The sequence below is a fragment of the Pogona vitticeps genome, chromosome 10 (assembly GCF_051106095.1).
Source record: "Pogona vitticeps strain Pit_001003342236 chromosome 10, PviZW2.1, whole genome shotgun sequence".
NCBI classification, from domain to species: domain Eukaryota; kingdom Metazoa; phylum Chordata; class Lepidosauria; order Squamata; family Agamidae; genus Pogona; species Pogona vitticeps.
In genome coordinates this window covers 26,188,511-26,209,541 of record NC_135792.1, presented here as the reverse complement: position 1 = coordinate 26,209,541, position 21,031 = coordinate 26,188,511, and the positions used below count along the sequence as shown (strand labels likewise).

Genomic DNA, 21,031 nt, shown 5'->3' with positions numbered 1-21,031 from the left:
CTGGCCTCCAGGAAGCACAGCGCTCTTTCAGCGTGACGTTGGCTTCTTTCACAGGGATTGTGGGTTGCAACAATATATTGGTTGCTGAAGTGCAACTTTTCTCCTGCAAAATCGCAGCAAATTCAACCACCGAGGGAGTCGGGCCTCCCTGAAACTCATATATAAGGAGTAAGAAAGGGAACTCTGCAGATCCCAGCCCTGTTTTCTCCAAATTTATCATTTTAATTATGCCCAGCCATTCTCAGGTCTTCTAAATATAAAGTGCTCAGAAGTGGTTTGTAAATCTCCTTCTGGAGGTGCGCTGGGATCACCATGCAACTGGTCCAAGGCCACACAGGCTGGCTCTTCTTCTGGGAGACAGAGTGGAGAATCACATTCTCTAGCCTCTGGCTCTCCCCCACGGAAACAGGGGTCCTATGTTATATGCTAAGCTGTGGTAGGTTCAGTGATATATACCACCTTGTACGCACTGAAACGGTGCCTCTTTTTAAAAGATGGAAGAGTTGCACTCATGGCATTCACACCTGTAGTGACAACCGTACTCAGCTTTTCTTTTTAAAAACATGCAGCCATCGGGTCAGGAAACTTCTGAAGTCAAATCCAAGGTTCTTTGGAGGTACTGTTTCTTTCCCAGTCTCGGGTTCTGCCTCTTTTCCTTTTGGTTTTTGCAAAAACACAGCATACACACACACAGCCTCTCTCCTCAATGCATTAAATGTCCTAAATAAGCTGTCAAACCCACAGCAGTGTTCTGACACCAGCCTCTGTGTGAAGGCTTCGTCACACAGAACTGTTGTTCCAGCGGTGAGTGTTGTTTCCTAGGCTTCAGTACTGACACCATTACCAACAACTGCTTTGTTGCTATATCACACACTTGTACTGAATAGCAAACAGGCACCACCACACTGTGTGTTCACGTTAGCGCCTACAGAGCTTTGTTTAGGGCCCTGTTGCACAAGAGAGGCTCACTGGCCGGTCTTCTGAATCCACACAAGCTGATTTTCAGCTGGCATACCGGCATCCTTGAGATGTTTTTATTTGGGTAAGATGGTCCCCTCGAACAGATGTGGCAGCTAGGCTGTTTAAAAAAGCATGGTCCACTACTGGCCTTTCTCTCAGAAATGTGTGACAAGGGTAGGGGCTCTTTTTTAAAAATGCTGAACTATGTGAGTGTTACTTCTTTCTTAAACTTTCAACACATTCTGTTCTTCACCCAAAAAAAGTGCACCAAACCCCCCAGCTCAAAGCTGTCTCCTGTTTCTTCCATGAAGGGGGTAAAGCAAATGCAAATTTGAAGGGCCTCTTGGCCTTGAAAATTGCTGACTCTTGCGTGGGCCTGCCAGATCTGAGCAAAGAAAAATGAGTGTTGAAAGTCCTTTGCCCCAGTTACCTTAGCTCAGCAACTGGCCAGCTGGGGTGACTCCGGGAAGAAATGAATGTGCTACAGAGGGGGTGCCACCAGTAAGAAAGAGTGAGGCTTTTGTGTGTATGGAGCTGCACAGAGCAGCAGCACAGAAGTGTCATCCGTGACACCAGAATACTTTTTTTTAAGTTTATCAACACGTTTGGGAATATATATTTTTAATTTTTTAAAAAAGAATATCATGGTTCTGGGCTTCCTAAGAGACAGGTACAGTTAGGCATTCTTAGACCAGTGGAATCCCACTTTGGCTATCCCAGTTCCATCATACAGAATCATCAGATCTGTAGTTTGGTGTGGCACACTACTAAAGACCTTTAGGTACAATTCTCTACATTTCAGCAAAATGCAATACGAAAAAAAAAACAAAAAATCAAATGACTCAATGAATACAAAGGAACATGAACACATGGGATTGAGCTGAGACAATAAATATATTAAACCAGTATAGTGGATTAATGAAGTCAATAACCTGAAACTAGCTAGAATGCCTAAATTGGACCATTGCAACTGACTGTTTTCAAATGGGTTTGAGGAGCTCTTTGTGGTATCATTAATATAAATTAAAAGTATGTATTTTTTGGGCTGGGTTAGCTGTTCACGCACAGCATTCAAAGCAAAGATGTGTATTCTTTTCAGAAAGACTTCCCCCCCCTCCATTTGCGGAATATTGTTTTACAAAGCTCTGTCATGTTGGTCTTTGAAAAGGTGGCTTACAGCCTTACAAATTCTCTCTGATTAAGAGTGAACAAATATTTTTAGAAAATGCATCTAAGTTATCATCATCCCACCACATCAGCTGCCTTCTGCTTTCTCCCAGGAGTCGCTTGGCCTGACATGCACCGTCTGGCAGACCGAGTCCATCTGGAAGAGCTCACAAAAATTGGCATCCTCCAAGGCAACATTGAAGACATGGTGAAGGTTCATCTGGGAGCTGTGTTCATGCCTCATGGGCTTGGCCACCTCCTTGGCATTGACGTGCATGACGTCGGAGGCTACCCAGAGGTCAGTGCCAGAATGTTCTCCTTTATGCCAGCAAACCCACCAGGCATTTCTTCCAAGATTGCAAAATAGAATCAAAACTAAGGAACAAACAAGACATGACCCCTCTGATTTCTGCATCTTCGGAACAATTGGATTTTCTCAGCGTTACATTGTATTTTGTTTGCCTTATCAGATGCTTAAAGCAACAATGAAAACCTAAGCCAGCAAACTAATATCTAACACAAGCAACCAGAACCTTTCTTACAAAATCCACCATTAGGGAAACCAAGCAAATTTCTCATAAAACCAAGAAGCAGAGGAGGAAATAGTCATTCTTTGACCTAGTGCTAAGCTTGTCTATTAGTACAGGGGCTGGAAAATGTAAGTTTGAGAGCAGTTTTCAAGTAAAATGACCTAATTTGCAGTTCTTGAACTGAAGCACAGTTTGGAACCCAGTTATCTTTTGGAATCTCTACACATCCAGATTCTGTGATTCAGTCCTTGGCTGAACAAATGTGTACAGCAATGGATATTTTGGGGAAAGAGGCACACAAAAAATACTTATTTTAGGAAAAGTTGCATACAAACATATGTGTATTACAGAACAGTGCATACAACCATGCATTAGGGGAAAAAGAATATACTGAAAAATGGCACTGCATGTGTCTGTGCTTTTTTAAAACAAAATTACAAATATGCAGAAATTAAATAGAGCCATTTTAAAGCTTGAATACATGTGAAATGTATTTGGACAGAGCTTAAGACTGGTGCATATGTGTCTAAATGAGAGGCACGGGTGCTAAGAAATGCGTATCTAGAATTCATTGCCTCAGAACCCAAGGAATCGAGAGAGCAATGTATAAAAAGCTGAGGAATTTGCAATGGGACTCTCTGTGGCTAAAAAGAAGCCAAGCATCTCTGAGAAGGATCTGAGTATCAATAACATTTTCCCTCCAGCTAAGGCAGAGGGGGACCTATCCTCCCATGAAGGTGTCGGTAGAAACAGCAGTCCATGGGACCCACAGTGTTGTAGAAAAATGCACCCATAGTCTTTGAGGACTAAACGTAGAGAGTTTCAGGGCTCTTTTGTTTGTCTTTGTAGGGTGTGGAACGCATTGATCTGCCAGGACTTCGGAGTCTTCGAACTGCCCGTGTCCTTGTCCCAGGCATGGTATTGACGGTTGAACCAGGCATCTACTTCATTGACCACCTCTTGGACCAGGCCCTGGCTGATCCTGCCCAGGCCTGCTTCCTCAATAATGAAGTCCTGGCACGCTTCCGAGGTTTTGGTGGGGTGAGTAACTTGCTTGGTGATGGCCACTTCCTGCCACTTGATTGCTTGGCTTGTATGGAGTGAGAACTGCGATGCTAGGGTGAACGCTGATAAGTGCATTCAGCATTTAGAAAGTGTTTGGTTCAAGTTATTATGCACACATTATCTTGGCAGTGCATTCAGTCATCCTCTATAATAGGCCAGAATTCTTATTCTTGTAGTGTAGAGGGGAACTCAGACTTAAAAAAATAGGGACAGAGAAATTATGGGATTGGTGTAGTCTTTGTGTAATTCTGGCCAATATGTTCTTTCTTTATATCTGATGGACGATAGCTAAAAGAAAGGAGAACCAGAGCAAGGAAGGTCTTGGTAGTCAAGTTGCTAGGGAGCTAATGCTGGGAAGAACCCAAGAGAAGCCTTAACAGAGCCACATGAAGGCAAAATACAAACTTTTGCAGACATTTTATGTGCTCTACCACTGAGCCTTTGCCCAGGAGTTGACCGCTGATCAGCCACTTTTTGTCTGCTTATGACTGTGAAATTTGCACCATTTTCTGCAACTGTTACCATCTGCAATTTAGTTCTTGATTCTCTTCATGATGGAAAGCAGCTCTTTAGGGGGCCCTTTACATGTCATCCTATTTGGAGACTTTCCAGAAGTAAAATGTAAAGGGGCCTCTTCTGATAGCAAAAATTCTGCTTCATTCATGCCTAAACTTACAACCACACACTTACAGGTTGTACCTGGGGCAATGATCTGTTCATATCTGAAGTCATTCCAGTCATTTCCCCATGCCAAAGTGGATGTGGAGTCCCAGCACCTCGAATATTTTATTCTCGCAAATTCTCTGATATTATTGTATACTTGCTTTAAATTGGTCTCATTTCCTATCCCCACCTGAGATCTCCAGGCATTTGAGGGTGGGTGCAGATATAAATGTTCTAGTGAAGTAGTAAGATAAATGGATACCATTTCTGCCTCTGCTTTCCCTGTGGAATATTCCCTGAGTCATCAGCCAGTTCTCTGAGTCACCTGGTCTCGTCTTTACCCTCGGCTCTTTGAAAGCCCTGTGTGCAGAGTATACAATCTTATCAAGCCATGTGGGACTTTATCTTCTGCTGCTCAATTCTCTTCCCAAGTTTGAGAGGTTATCTTTACTTTGTGCTGTTGCTTTATCAGTGCATACAAGCCAGCCAGGAAGGAGGTGGGATGAAAGGTGTGCCTCATACACCATCCTCTATGCTCCGTGCAGTATATATGTCCCAATTATAATTTGGACAATCGGCCTGAAGCAATTGGGGTGGTTGCACGGGGTCTCCTATGAAATGATGAGACCAGGAGAATGCTGAGGCTAGGTTTCATACGGTCGCTTCTAGTGCCATGTTCCTTGTTCAGTAATCAATTTTATTTAGATATTTTCAGTGGTGAGTCCTAAATTTAAGATACACTGGTCTTGATATACTTCAATACTTAATCCAGTCCAGTTTAGCAATGACAAAAGACACATCTGCTTCCCCACTGGGTAATGACAAAAATGTCATGTTTTTGTCCCTGTGAATACAAAACCTAGCATCACATTTAATGATCAATAAGAAATCCTTCTGCATATACTATATTTGTTTCCTTCCATTGCAAGAAATTTCAAGCAATTGATTTTTTTTTTTATTCTAACGAAGGCCGGAGGTTTCAGAATAATGGTTCTTTCTGGCATGAACAGACCATAAATCTACAGAACAGCTTTCCTCAGCCTGGAGCACTCCAGATGTTTCACTTGTTTCCATAATCCCACGTCACTGCAACCATGCAGTGTGACATCCAAAACTAGAAAAGAGGGAAGAGAGCCATTGAGAGAAGTCTTGAACCTTTAGGGCACCTGCCCATGGATTCATTCTCTTTCCCTATTCCTTACTCCATTTCAAAGCTGGATGGGGTGGCCAAGCAGCAGATGAGGTTCACATATTTCTATGCATGCTAGTTTTGGGATTCTACAAGAACAGCCCATTGAACTACTTCATCAGGGAAGAGTGTTTGTGACTGTAACGGTGTTTGTGACTGTTTCCCAAAGAAAACTAAGAGAAGGAATCATGATCAGTCTTTGAAAATTAACACTTTTCATTATTTCATTACAGTATTTTCTTTTAAATTTAAAACAAGTTCTTCCTCTCTCGGCTCCTTTTCCTTGTCAACTTTTGTTAATCTCCTAGCTGAGGAGGAAGGTATGGTCCAATGAGTCACCCGCACACAGAACAACTGCTGCCAGGATCACACTGTTGCATTACCTCATCTCAGTGGCATCTTGCAGGCCACTGCCCCTCCTCAAAATGAGCATGGTGCTTTAAAAATGGTTCCCTTTTATTCTGTAACCCATTTCTTCTGTAGTTTTCCTTCTGAATATGTCCTTTAGATCTGTTTCCATTACAAACAGTAGTTTTGAGGGAACCCTCAAATTAACTGAATATGAGCAAACCAAACTCTCTTTTGCTTCGCTGTAAAATTGCACTGCTCTGAAACTGCATTTGTGGGCTTCAAAAAGAGAATAAGGTTTGGTCATTAAGTAGGCACACAAATACCTCTCTCATTTTCCCCCAATCTGTTGCTTGCTTTTAGATATCGGTCATGTAGATTTTAAGAGAAACTTGAGTTGAAAATTGACATCTTATGAAGATACAAGTGCTGAGCTCTGCCTTCTCTTTGGGAACTTAACATTCCTATTTTTTAGACACTGTGAACTAGATAGGGTGAGTCCTTTTCTGTTCAGATTGAACAGCTATCAGTTTGCTGGGTTTGAATTCTACAGAGTTTATTTAATTCAGGTTTGTAATACATGTATGTTAATGTTGTATAAAGGAAATTATCTGGCAAACAGATCATTGAACACATTAATAGAGGCTCAGTGACTCGCTTTGCTTGAATAAGTTAGCTATTTTGCAAGAAGGACAAATGTCAAATCAGCATTATTTTTAGATCTAAATGTCCTGAGGTCAGAAACAATTAAAGCAACTGTATGGAAGGAGTCACTGAGGTTTGTGTTCCTTTGGATTTGATACTTGGCTGAAATTGCTTTTATTGCAGCTTAGAGACTTACTAGCACGTTTCTGATAAGATAAAGGATAATGACTTGAGTCTGCATATTTAACTGGCAGAAAAGATTAGAAGTTAGCAGGGACAGGTCCCAGCCTTTTCATTCACACCCAATGAGAACAGGAGTGATTTCAAAGGTCTTAGTAACACTATCAGCTACAGAGCATCTGTTGCCACCATGCATTTTTTAAAAGGAAAATCTCTGTTTACCTGGTGAACAGAATGCAACAAATGTACTATGAAACAATGAGCTAGGGATGTAACTCCCATGTGTTGGTGTCCACAGAGAGGCAGGATACTGGATATCAGGTTTGGTTTCAAGGAACTTTCATTAACAAGTGATGTCCTGCTGTATTTGTAGCTTTTGAGGGCTTTTTCAGGGCTACATGGGATTTTCCAGATCCACTTGGTCCTTAAGAAATCTGTCCCATACCATCACCAGGCCTTCCTCCATCCCTGCTAATCAGAGGCCATCCTTCCCAGGAGGAACATATGTGAATAGCCAGGACAGGTGCATACTGACTCTGAACTTGGCCTTCAAACTGCTTTCCATTACCACCACTGGGTCATCACTTGCGGGGCATAGAAGTGAATTGAGAATGCACTGGATCCACTCTTCATGTGCATTGAAACCTGTTTAACACCCAGAATGTCAAAGAGGGCTTCTGGCCTGGGGAAAAGCACACGCAACCCATTTGTGCATTTCTTCCTGTTGAAAGCCAGGGACAAAGATGGTGGTCACAACTACAAGACTGTCTTGTACTTTCCAGCCTGGGATCCAACCAGTTGGTTAAAAAAAATCCACTTCCCAAAGCACAGGGACAAAGGAGGGAAGGCCCAACCTCAGCCAAAATGTGCCAGTCGGAAATGTGTCTATCTTTTGCAGGTGCGGATTGAAGATGACATTGCCGTGACGGCCACAGGAATGGAGCTGCTGACCTGTGTTCCGCGCACCACAGACGAAATCGAAGCATTCATGGGAGAAGCCCAGAGCAGCAGCAAATCTTTTGCTTCAGTCTCTAGCCAATGCTTGTAAGAGTGAAGAGAGTGGCTTTGCTCTCATGAGCACTGCAACGCTGAAGGACAACATGCAGTCCTGCAAATGCTCCCTTACAGTTAAGGCCCTGCTCTATTGCAAAGAAAAGAAAAGGCTTTGTGGCTTTCACTATATTTTTTAATACTACAGTGGGCCATGTAAAACGTTTTGACTCAAAAAACTAATTATGTTCTTGCTGCTTTCTAAGGAGTCATGTTGCTGAAAAGAATCTGTTTGACTGATGATGGTTATAAATCACTGCCTGGAAAGCTCTATTCTTAACCAAATATATTAAAATAGGAATATATATAATCTTTGAATACATAATTACCAACACAAAGAGCAGAATTGCTGCCTTAGAACAAATCTGATGGAACTATTTTAGCTGGACAAACAAATAAAATCACTGCCTTTAAGAGCATGTCTTCCACATCTTTCCCTCAAGATCTCTTTTCAGTACAATATTCCATAACAGTGGTTCCCAACCTGTCTTCCAGATGTCTTGGACTCTCCAACTCCCAGAATTTCTGACCATTGGCCATGCCCTCTGGGACACTTGAAAGTCCAAAACAAAAGGAAAAGCAAGAGCTCCTAAGGGAGCTAACAAGGGGAGCCAGGGCTGCCTTCCTGCAAGGACGCACAGGACATTCCCCATCTGAGAGTATCCAAAAGGAATGAGGAATACCCAGATGCTACATACTGAACAACACAGATACAGTAACTAAACCAGCAACACCGTTATAAACATACTTTGAGGTTAATGCAACTGGTAACATACTGAAAATTCCGATATGCCAGTTAAGTATTCATTTAAATACAGTTCAAGTAGTTCAATTCATTATTTTTTTAAAAAAGAAAGAAAAAGTAAAGCAGTGGATGGAGAAGAAACCAAGAATATAGGGAGAGAAATGAAATGGCAATGCTTATTCAAAAGAAACAATGTACTAGATTTATGGAAGGTATAAACAAATCATGTATACAAGTCATAAAATACCAGAATGCCACTAAAGAAAGGAAACACACAAAAATGATAAAACTCCTCTCACTTGAACTCTAAGAGCAGTGATGAGACTGAGAAAACAGATTAAATGTGAAACTGGAGCCAAAGAACAAATTGGGGAGGGTGGGAATAGTTCTTCAGCTGAGGAATGGAACTAGTTAATTAAAAAATCATGAGGAAACTGCTGGGTTCAAAATACACAGTAAATACAGAACTTCCTCCTGCTTTTCTTTAAAGTAAGAGTCCATGATTTAATAAAGTGATCTGGTCAAAAGAGCAAGTATCTCGAAATACATATTAATGATGTAAGAGGTTCAGTGAATGGATAAATTAATATCCTTAAAGAGAAAATACCCATCTTACTGAAGTGTCATATTTAGTTACAAAATGATAACAGACTGGAGATTTAAACCAAAAGAAATAGCAAGAAAACATCTGGAGAAGGGAAGGGCAGGACTCCTAAATGTTATGAATTATTACAGCACAAATAAACTGCTATTTATCTTGGAATGGCTTGGGAAAAAATTTCTCCCTCTAAACCAGTGGTTCTTAACCTTTGTTACTCGGATGCTTTTGAACTGCAACTCCCAGAAACCCCAGTCAGCACAGCTGGCGGTGAAGGCTTCTGGGAGCTGCAGTCCAAAACTCCTGAGTAACTCAAGGTTAAGAACCAGTGCTCTAAACAACACTCCTAATATAAATGAATCAATAGGTTTGTAGTTGGTATAGCAAACAGATATAAAAAAATACTAAATGTTATAATAAAAACTTACCAAGAAATGTAGGATAATCATTGACATAAATCATACCTAGAATATCACCTTTAGCATCTATAATTAAAGATGAAAACTTTAATTTAGATGGCCATATAGATAATTTGACAGTACAACACATACAATACCGTTCTATTATGATGCACAGTATGTGTAGGGGAAATATAGAATTCCCCTTATTCATATTTAAAAAGCATACAAAAATATAAACAGAAATAATGTAACATTATGAAAAGCTGGTGCTATCAGATGGAGGAAATTAAACATTAAAATGTATAGGGTATGTTATAAAACTATCAGTGACCAAGAAATTCACTTATTTCAGCAGGCCTACTACAAGAACAGTAAGTATTTGTTTTGACCCAGTGGTTTAAAAATAGCTACACAGTAGCACCTAAGTATCTGGAAATACATAGTTAAGAGATGGAACTTTAAAGAAACTTAGTTCTTGTTTTGTACAGTATATGCAGTAGGAGTGTGGGAAGGCTGCAAAGCACTAGAGAATGACATCACAGATTACCTTAGCAAAATAAGCCATAGCTACAGATCCAATTGTTTTATTATTATTTTTTGTTACTAAGGATTAGCAGCTCTGAAAAACAAATGCAAAAAAAAAACACCTTGGGAAAACAACCAAGAACCAAGGAAGGCTCAGCTATTAAGGAAAACATGGAGGCAAATGAAAATACGTGACAGGGCTTCTGAAAACATCAATTTTTTTTAACCTTCAAGAAGTGGAATCTTACCATTACTCATCTGACAGTTATTTTAATGGAGACAGATCTAAAATATATTCTATTAAAGGCTTACTGAAGTGCAGAAAATGTAAAGTATTGTGCAGCCTTTAGGTAACAAGAATGTGTTGTTGAGTGAATGAAAGAGATAAGATGTTTTAAAAGCCAAATTACTGGATGGGAAAGAGGCAATCCTCCCTTTTTCTCCTCATTTTATCATTTCTTACATGGCTCAGGAGGATGATCTGCTAAGCACACTCCACCTTGTCTCTTCTCCATCAAACTGGTTTCAGTAGCAGTTTCACTGTTGATCTTGCCATCAACAGGTTTGGCCTGCTGAAAACTTCAATACTTCTGATGCTTCATCCCTCATAGAGGCTGCTGTCCAACAAGATCCTTTTGTACTGTTTCACAAACATACAAATAAATGCTATTTTATAAGGCTTTTTTTATTATCTTCTATTAACATTACTGAGCTGACCCAGTCTTTCTAAACGCATATACAAACAAGGTAGCTGCAAGGAAAGAGGAGGTATAAAAGTCATTTTTTGCTATTCCAGTCAGTCATATGCCAATGTATGATAAATGAAAATATTTTAAGAGAAAATAAGTTAAAAGGATTACAATGACTTCCATACTCTGTTTGATTTGTTCAGTTTTGTATCCACCCCAAAATATAGGGGGCTCACCAACAGTATTTGAAAATTATCTAATAGCTGAGTGGTTTTCCCACAGGAATGTCAAAGACCGAAAAATCAGTTCTGCCAACTTGGTTATAAGGATTACCTTTTGGTGCGGGGGAGGGAGTAAATATTACTTTAGGTTTCTATAGACTACTAAATTAACTATCTGGCTAATTTAGATAATCAGAAGAGGAGTGAATAAAACAGCAATGTATCTACCTCTCAGAACAGGGCCCCGAGTTTCTTTCTCATGTTGGAAGAATTATCCAAGAAACTGCCTTCTTGCTTGCATCTTGAAAGCAATGTGGCTCCAACCTGAACGTACAGTATCAAAGATGAAAATATCATTGTTCAGAAGTGCCAGAGGAGTAAGGTGTCCTTCTGCTTTAATTCTAAAAAAGCCCTTCTGCATGGGCCTTTGTCACGAACCAGTCTTCTACAGGGGTAAATTACAATTCACTGCTACTTATCACAAACCTGTGATCCAGGAAACATGTTCCAAACTTGTGTTGTCATCTAGCAAAGTGACCCACATTCAAAGAAGCCAGTTGTCCTCATCGTCACCTAGGAAGGGGATGGATATTTAGGCCTAATTCCAGGGCTGCCATCATCAGCCTCCATGAACACCAGCATGCCGATTGTTGCACTGGTTCCATCTCACCCACATACTTATTTGACACCAGCATGAGCTAGAGCTTTGAAGATATTCCATAACCTTCCAGAGTAAGGCTATGTCCAGCCACTGCAGGTAATTAAAATGGAAGGAAGCTCATGGCTAGGTGGGAATAGTGCCATTGCCCACTGCTAGGACATTACGCTGGAGGGGACTCAAGGCCCTGCATTCTCCCAATCTCAGACTATGGGCCAAGAATGATCTGAAGTAATCTATATTAGGCAATCTTATGAATCTTGGCAAGACATCTACTACTAGGCCCTAATACAGAACACACCTCTCCCCACATAAACTACGAGTTGCGCCCAGCAAGTTTGTGCTACATGTCAGAAAACATCCGCTACATTTAAAGCAGGTTAGAAGACAATGTGGCAAAGTCTGAACATCATTACATTGGACATTTGTCATCTTACTTGATCTATTGTGATGTCGCAGCTAATTTAAGGCTGTCACCCACTCAATCACCTTAATAGATCTAAATAAATTTTCATAGTTTAGTCCTATTCAGTGTCTACTCGGTGCTGCTTGTCTTGTCTCTTGTATTCATTAAATGGAGCATTTCTTGTCACCATCCAGCAACAGTCTCCAAACACTGATGGGCTCCATTTGCCCTGATAGCATTTCTCCATTGTTACAATGTCCTAGTGAAATATCACCTGCTAGGAGATTCCACTGCTGTAGTCTGCAGCCCAACAGCAATGCCTTACTCCTGAGTAGTTTCAAATCCCTGACAAGGTCATTCATTTCACCTTGTGTTATAAGGTGTGGTTCAGAGGAGGAGGCTGGGAGAAAAGGTAGGTCCTGTGACATTGATGCTTCAGGACCAGAAGTTTCATCCTATCCCTCATCTGACTCAAGTGAGAATGATTCCTGCGCATCAGGAACCAGCAGTCCTTCCCCATGGGGTACTGGGAGTATAGCTGATGGAATGTTTAGATCATGCACAGTCCATTTTTTCCTTCTCTGACACACCTTTCCCAACTGGAGGCACCATGCAGAAGTAACAATTGCTGGTATCTGTTGGCTCTCTCCAGATCATTGGCACTGCAAAAGGCAAAGTTTTCCTTTTCCTGTTCAACCACTGGCAAAGATTTGTTGCACAAGTGTTGCAGCCTATGTGTGGGGCCCACCTCTTGTCCTGATCTCCAATTTTACAGCCAAAATAAAGGTGACAGGCTTTCTCAACCATAGTGGTTATACTGCACTTTTGTGATGCAAAAGTCACTTCTCTACAAACATAGCAGAAGTTATCTGCATCGTTAGCACAAGTATGAGCCATATCTGCTCACTCTGGCTGAACAGAAATATGTCCCTTTGAAAAATAAAACACAGACAAATAAGAGAATACGGCACTGTATGATTTCTAGGGCAATTTGTTCAGCACAGTGAAGTAAGCTTCATTATGACTGCATCATCCATGGCTTCTAGGAATAACTGGATGCAATTCATATCATGTATGATGTAATACCAGCTTCAGTTTGCAACATTCACTGTTTTGCCTAAAAAGCAAGCACTGTCCAAACCCAATCATAAATTTGTTCATAGATCCAGTCAAAGATGTATTTCAGTCATGTCTAGTTTAAATTGAGATCCCTTACCTTTATAATGCACTTATCCTCTACCATTCCCAGGTCAAAGATCGTATATACTGACCCAATAGCATATCTTGAAAACTAGAGTCAAACAACAATTTTAAGCATCATTTTCATTCTCAGTGACCCAGAATTAGTAAAGTTTGACTACATTTATTGTAGAAGCACTTTGGCTGTAGACCAGTGTAATTAATCTGAAGACTGTTCATACTTTCAGTGATGCTGACAAGACTTCAGAAGAAGTGTTTGCCACTTGTGCAAGTAAAATTGGGAAAGAATGATTCCAATCCAGCACCTTTTTTGTCCTTAAAAGTGACATTTAAGAACTACTTCCCTAACCCACATTTTTAACAAGTGAGAAAATAGTTAAACCAATCTACTTAGTATAAGGTACAGGCTTCATTTTAGAGAAAACAAGGATGTTCATCCATTCTCAACATATTTCAGTTAATCAGAAATGCCAGACCTGAAAATATAACACCTAGTTAAAAAAAATCTTAGCAACACAACTTGCAGTTTGCTTGCATCAAGTCTTCAGTGTTAAACCTACTATTTAAAAAAAAGAACCACACACACCACAAAATGACAGTTGTTACAAAGTTCAGAAAAGATCCTGCTCTGTTGCTGCATCAGACCTGTATAGAGGAACCTGTGTCCACAGTGTTCTGTCTGTGAAATTGGGAAGTGTATCTACTGCCCAGAGCCATCTGAATTTTTCACAGTGCTTTCTGTGCCAAGAGGCTGCGCGCTGTCTGTGAAGTTGTGAGCATGTTCAAGAAACAAGTCTTTGAGTACACTCAGTTCCTTTGTTAGGAGCTTAATCTTGGCTTCCAAGCGTTCGTTTTCTTCTTTTAGCTGGTTGACCCGCTGCAACGTATCTTGGGCCTTCTGTTTACTCTTCAAGCGGCTCTTTTTCACTGCCATGTTGTTGCGTTCTCTACGCTGGCGGTACTCATCACTGTTTCTATCAATAATGGAATTCTTCTTGCCCTGCTTACTGGGAGGTGAAGCTTTGCCTCCACCTCCAGGACTAACAGGCACCAACTGGGGGACCTGTTGTAAGCCACTTGTGTGTGCTTGGGTATAGATGACACTTATTCCATTGGTTTCTGCAGTTGTGTTCTCCTGTGATGTCTTGCTCATTTGGACAGACTCTTCTTTAAACCCACAGTATGATTTAGATATTAGGAAATTAGATATTTGGCTTTCCAAGATGTTTCTGGAAGAAGCTTCACATCGATTAAGCACAAGCTGAGCCTAGAAAACAAAGTTTTTGAAAAATATGCATTTATTCTTTCTCACCAATATCTGTATTAGAAGGCTGTATACAAAATGATACAATGGCTGAAATCCTGTTGCTCGGTGTAGTAACCCACAATTGCAGTAGGCCCACTGAATCAGTAGGGATTTGATGAGGTCACTCCTCCCAGGTTCCATTGATTTTATGGGCCCACCCTTTTTGCAGCTTACTTCAATAAGCAACTGGATTTCAGACTTACTCCTGAGCAGTCATGCATAGGTTTGTGTTGTCCGACAAGATACTGAGATCTTTATTATATCTGCCATGTTTAAATTACTCAAGACTATTCTAATCGTACTTAAACAGATAGTATGACAGGGATGAAAATGTATAAATTATGCACTCAAGCACATACTATTTATAATTACTTAAATAAATTTTAGTTCATACTCCAAGAAAAAAAAATTCAGTCTCAAATATGTCTGAGGCAAGTATATTTTTTTCCTAAGCAATTTTTGAAACAGCCTTTATAGTTTTGAGCCCTCTTCTTGCCTCACCCTTAGGCAATCTCCCTGCAATGTGCCAGCTGCGATCAGTTATCATAAAGGCATCCCTAGTGGACAAATGTCTAGCCAGGACTAAATATGTCCAATTTCACAACCCATGTCTTGGCAACTGATATTACTGTCTAACTTGTGCTCTACTTTTAGACATTTTGCCCAAATATTTCCAGCTGTAAATTAATACAGGAGCCTTGCACTGAAGAGATGCCTTGATTTTCTGCTTCATAAATGGCCCTAGCTCCCTGTATATACGAAATAGATAACAACACTAATAGTGAAAGAATATTCAGTTCCTAGGTTGCAAGATAAGGAACATCAGGCCATCAAACTTTCCTAGAAGCTTCTTCTAGCAGATATGGTAACTGATGTATGTCAACCATTAAAAGGGAATCTCATGCCACGAGGCATTTATCTTATTCATTCTTGCCTTACAGATCACAAGTACAGTATTGCTAATTTAAATGGCACACTAAACCACACCTGATTAGTTTCACTGCTTCTGGTAGTGCAAAAAGTCAAGTGGAAGCAAACTAGTTTTGTCTGCCATTCCATTTAAATGTAGCCCTCTATCATAAGCTAGTCTCTAAGAACCATGAAAGTTAAACTCATCTACTACAGAGTGAAGTTAAAAAGCCCCATGCAAGTTGCTGAAATTACAAAAACACATTTAACTCACAATTACTTATTCTGCTCTACCTGCAAACATGGTTTGGTGCTAGATATCACCACTAAAGATACTGGAAGCCATTCTGTAGAATAGTTATGTCTTGCTGTGTACTTCTCCGCCAGAGAATATCTATAACTTATCTGGAAAGCTGCTTGCAAATGGGCAGAATGAAGCACTAGAGATAGACCTGAGTCTCCAAATACCTTGCAGGCTTCTTTTTCAGTCTAAGCTAGAGAAAGAAAATTGGGGAATAGACCAATGATCCCTCCTACTTATCCTGTTTATATTTTGTTGAAGTCAGAGAGTATCAAGCAAGCCCTGGTTTACAGGAGTATGACCAACCAGTCCACCACTGTCACATGTAGTTCCATTCTATCTTAGTCTCAATAAAGTTTCATAAAGAGTGGTCTGGTGGTCCAGATAGGTGGGGTATAAATCAAATAAATAAACAAACAAACAAACAAATAAACAAATAAATAAATAAAATTCCACAGCCCAATTTATATTCATGCTTGCTCATGTTGCAAGCAGTTGTTTTCAACACAAATACTGAGTACTAGCTCCATTTCAAAGTTGGAGAAAAGCTCTGAATGCAGTTACAAGGGGCAAGTAGCTAAAGTTTGCTATTCTGGACCCAGTATTTCCAGACATATTATCGTTTGCATAAACATTTTTCTATAATTAAGCTATTTTTCCACTCAGTTGGCAAGATAAAGTATGGATCTATTTGGCCATTTGCATGATGAGCTTTTGCAGTTTTTAACATAAGGATCAATTATTTTATGTGCAAAGGGCAATACTTCCTTACTGGGAGCCTGAATTTTTGGCAAGCCTAAGCAGCTAAGCCAAAAACTGTAGATGCCAGGACTCTTCCCCTCTTGACAACTAACTTTTTCTTCCTTTCTTCCCTTCCACTTTCCTCCTTCCTTCCTTCCTTTCTAGTCCACTCTATATTTCAGGGCCTCAGGGTGGGTTATACATCTATATAAAACAATTTAAAAACATAAGATAATTAAAAAACTATTTAAAATCAAACAGCACAATATTTAAAACAGTAAAACCATTGCATTAAAACCTAAATAACCCACAATCTTCAACCCCCAAAGGTTCTAATAAATATGTGAGTCTTGATGTGGCTATAAAGAACAATCCCTTTGTATTTGCGAAAGCTTTCATGGCTGGGATCTAATGGTTGTTGTAGGTTTTTCAGGCTCTTCAGAGGACAGCACTCCGAAGATGCTGGCCACAGAGACTGGTGAAACGTTAGGAAGAACAACCTTCAGAACACAGCCAAATAGCCCGAAAAACCCACAATAACCAACAATCCCTTTTCTCATCCCCAGGCTTCAGGATTGGAGCTGCGAAGGATAGAAGGGCCTTATCTCTTTGGTCCTGCACCGCAAAGCATTGGGAATGGAATGCTCAGGTGGAATTCCAGATGTTTTGAAAATAGCTTTCCCACTCTGGAAAGAAGTATGGTGACGGGGTTGTCTGATCAGCCCAATACTGTCAGTGTTTTCTCAATGGCTGGAAAGACAATATCAAGAGAAGCCCACACTATTCTCTGAAAGGAAATAAACCATACACCACCAGCCTTGATCTTCACATTCTGCAAACCAAAGGCTGGCAGGAGGGGTCGGCCTACCACATGTACAAGGAAGGGGGATGAGTAACAACATACTGGAAACAAAAAGGATGGAACTCTGCCTGTTATGTAAGCTTAAAGTGAACATACCTGTTTCAAATAATGTGGGAGTTGACCTACAGTATACAAAACATGTGACTTCCACAACTGCAAGTAAGCCAATCATGAACTCTATAACTTAGTGTAGTGATTGAGTTTTACGAAAGCTTTGAGTATTAAATGCTCAATTATACAATTTAGACATATATAAGCAACACAAGAAAAAACAATGCCAGTGTAAGGAATTTGGGCTATGCAACTAATGGCATTCAATTATCTTGTTTCCTCATCAGGCCTCTCTAATACACTGTGTAGAATAAATCATTCACTTTTCCTCCTGCTCCCTCCCTTTTTGCTCTACAAAAACTCTCAGGCTGCTAAATTTCCTTCTTACATTTATACTCCACTTCCTAGGCAGTAGAGATCTCAATAACTACAACCAATACCAAGCAGAATAATCTGTTTCAATAGAGCATTTATTTCATAAAACATTACATTAGATATTTTAGAATTGCTTCAGATTTACAGAGACCTTAATGTGATTTTCAAGTTTTACCACTGCCAACCCTCGGCAAGTTTCAATGGACAACTGGATATCTGAACTTGGGTGTCCCGGGTCCTTGTCTGAATTTTAACTATCACATAAACTTTCTTAATTCATAAAAGGCTTTCTTCTAATTCAGATTCACAAAGGGCTTTCAAAAAAGGGAAATACCTTGAACAGAAAGAAAGGAGATTAGGCCTCTCAATTGAGAAGGCCCACATATTCACCAAGAATGTCCAGTCTAGAACTTCACTGTGCAGAAGACAGCATTTCCAACAACTTAATGCCAAACCACATTTTCCTCTTCCAGATACACAACTGCAGACCAGGACCTAGAGTTCTATGCAAAAGCTGACAAGAACTTGTTTCATTAAGGTCTTCAGCTATTTTGTCAGCAAGCCAATATATGTCAGACATCTGATACTTGTATTCAAAGCACATGAAAGAAGCTTTAACACATTAGTAATGCAGGGATGAAAATACTACCTTCTGTAAGGGTAGAAATCTATCCAGGGCAAACAAAATATACGTACTTTATGTTACTTACCTGGCTTTGCATCAATGATCAGGAAAAGCATTATATATACCTTTTTGAAAACTAGGTAGCTACACTAAAGGAATAACTTTAATCCAAACAAAGTTTCATAGCTCAGTCTAAGAATACAGCATCACCAAATCCCAAAATAATTTGTCAGATTTGACAATACAAGAGCTTTTCTTTTTCCTACTGGAGTAAAGAAAGAAATGTCTTCTTCTGACAATTTAATGGCAAGTTCAAGATCTTTAGAACACCAGCAGGATACAATACAGCTCTTGGCAATACCAAAGACCAGACAAGATGTTGAAACAACTGTGAACTTCTTCACTGCTTATTTCACTTAAGAAGGAAAGACAAGAATGAATCCAATGGATGTGGCCATGGTATGCAGATTTTCCCCACGACAATGTTCCCATAGAAACTGAAGTCTAAAGAGTAATAAGGACATCATACAGGTTAAGCTACAAAGTAGATGTCCCTTCACTGTTGTCAAGGCTGATCTGAGAACTGCAGGCTCCTCTGCTCTGAAAACTGCTATGCAACAGCTCTAGCCAAATAAACAGAAGCAACTCTCTTATTCCATTGAAATTCATACTGTTAACACTTCCTCTTGCTCAGGTACGTTGTTGACCAGCTCTTATAAAAACCAGGCAGATATAGTTTGGGAAGGAAATACCAACAGTGTATTTCAGAATAGGTTCCCAACAACCCTAGTAACACAGGGCTAGTATTATAATTATTTGTGATTTAGATGCCATTTTAGTTTATTTTAGCTCACTGTTCTAGCCAGACTCTTATACAGTATTGTTCTGATCCAACCTCATCCTACAGAAAATAATGAAGACAGGGCGGATGCAGGAAAACTGAATAAAGGAGAAAGCCACACAAAAATAAATCTGTTCAAGGTACCATAAGCCTGCTGTTTTTGTTTCCCTTTTGTTGCTGCTGAAACAAGACTTCCAAAGCTACTTCTTCACAAACAATCCTGTTTTGTGGTGGCTGCTGTTGTCGTACTAGTATACTCTAGAACAGATTTAGCAGGTCCTTATCTGTGAGGAAGTGACGTGTAATCCACAAAACCTCACCCTGTGACAAATCTATTAAGCTATTTCCAAAGTGTCTGTGTGTTTGTTATACCCAGATAAACAAACATGGTTCCCTCTTGAAAAAGGCTCCTGAGGGCAGGCAGGCTCAAATGGGGAAAGGATTCTGGCTCCCCACAACCGGCCCTCTCCGCCTCCCCTTTCCTTTCCTTCCACCCTCAGCCCCCTCCCTCCTTCCCCCTCCCGGGAATCCCCCTCGTGCCAAGACGTGACCTCATCCCAATAGGGGAGGAGTTGCTCGCCGGTTGCATCATTCTTCCCATGGAGGCAGCCGCGCGCGCATGCGCACTCCAGGCACGCGCCGGTTTCCCCCACAGACGCCGCGCCAGGCCCATTTAAAAAGGGGGGGGGGTTAACCCTATAATAAGGGTACCACCAAACACTTTGGGGGGGGATGGGGAAGACCGGCACGCTCCTCACTCCATCTCAAGACCCGTGGAAAGAGGGGTGGTGGCTAGAGTCTGCCCCTCTCCTCTGCCCCACTTCTCCCCTCAGGATTATTGGGGGCGAGGGGATTGGAGAAGGGAATTACAAGGAAGCTGGACCCCACGCTCGGTTCCTAAGCGACAGAGGAAGGGGTTTCCATCCCCCCACACACACACACACTAACGGTCCTTTCACTTCCTCGTGAACACTCCCCCCTTTCTACCCCATACTCTGCCCCCTCTTCCCCACATATAACACAGGCAAAGGAATGTCTGCGCCCACCCCAATGTGGGAGGGCGAGACTCCCCGCAACTCCCCCCTCCCGTCTCCTTTCTTTTCTCCTCACCCCGACCACCCACCCAGTTTCCTCCTCCTCTTCCTTCCCCCCCAACACACAGAGCGCCCTTTTTAAAAGCCTCCCCTATCTGTGGGTCTTCGGAGGGATGAAAAGGGGAGGGAGGGCACTCACCGCCGCCCCCTTAGTCCCCTTCTCCCTCCCCCACATGCCACCGGCCCCTCTTGCCCCGTCTCTTCCCCATACAGCCTCTTCCCAGCCCCAATTCGAGGCCGAGGCCTCCGGCCCCACCCCTCAACCCGGGGAGGGCTGCCCGGCCCCTTACCTGTCCCGATATCGACCCGGGGAGGCGAGGGCCCGGCCAGGCCCGACTCGCCTTTCTCTCTTTGCTCTCCCTCAGTCCTTTCTCAAGGCGAAAGAGAGAAGGGGGCGATTGCGAAACGACGCTAACCAATCAGGCGTCGACCTACCTCACAGGGGAACCCACCCTCCCTTTCAGATTGGCAGCCGCCTTGACCAACCGTTGGCCCCGCTCTCGGGGAAGGCGCCTCCATTCGCCAACCCGAGGGCCGCTGCTGGGTGGACGGACAGGCCCGGCAGCGAATCGGAGACGTTGCTTTGGCATATCTGTTTTTGTTCTCGCTCTGGTGAAGGATTAGGCGGGTTTTGTGCAGGCTTGTTTACGTTGACGGCTCCTTTAGGGATGCCGGTGGTACTATAA

At 41.4% G+C, this 21,031-nt stretch overlaps 2 protein-coding genes and 1 long non-coding RNA gene across 4 annotated transcripts in view; 1 reads left to right on the top strand and 2 right to left on the bottom strand.

Annotated features, from left to right (window-relative positions):
• Positions 1 to 10,747, top strand: part of PEPD (peptidase D) — a 115,544-nt gene extending 104,797 nt beyond the window's left edge. The window contains exons 13-15 of the mRNA XM_020797848.3: positions 2,241 to 2,425; positions 3,507 to 3,698; positions 7,646 to 10,747. Coding sequence (XP_020653507.3) covers positions 2,241 to 2,425; positions 3,507 to 3,698; positions 7,646 to 7,795 — 527 coding nt within the window. The 3' untranslated portion in view covers positions 7,796 to 10,747. The remainder of the gene's footprint in view (positions 1 to 2,240; positions 2,426 to 3,506; positions 3,699 to 7,645) is intronic.
• LOC144584397 (uncharacterized) lies at positions 5,275 to 9,627 on the bottom strand. The gene is made up of 2 exons (XR_013538620.1): positions 9,569 to 9,627; positions 5,275 to 5,499 (listed from the first exon to the last, which is right to left on the bottom strand). It is a non-coding gene; the product is annotated as an uncharacterized LOC144584397 (long non-coding RNA).
• On the bottom strand, positions 10,734 to 20,762 carry CEBPG (CCAAT enhancer binding protein gamma). Of its 2 annotated transcripts, none has more exons than XM_020797850.3 (2): positions 20,636 to 20,762; positions 10,734 to 14,507 (listed from the first exon to the last, which is right to left on the bottom strand). In XM_020797850.3, exon 2 carries the CDS (start codon positions 14,391 to 14,393, stop codon positions 13,941 to 13,943), a length of 453 nt encoding a protein of 150 aa, XP_020653509.1. In that variant the 5' UTR covers positions 14,394 to 14,507; positions 20,636 to 20,762; the 3' UTR covers positions 10,734 to 13,940. The 2 variants fall into 2 exon arrangements, with proteins under 2 accessions (XP_020653509.1, XP_072836694.1); XM_072980593.2 differs by lacking the exon at positions 20,636 to 20,762 and adding an exon at positions 16,529 to 16,656.
• Between the last annotated feature and the right edge of the window lie 269 nt (positions 20,763 to 21,031).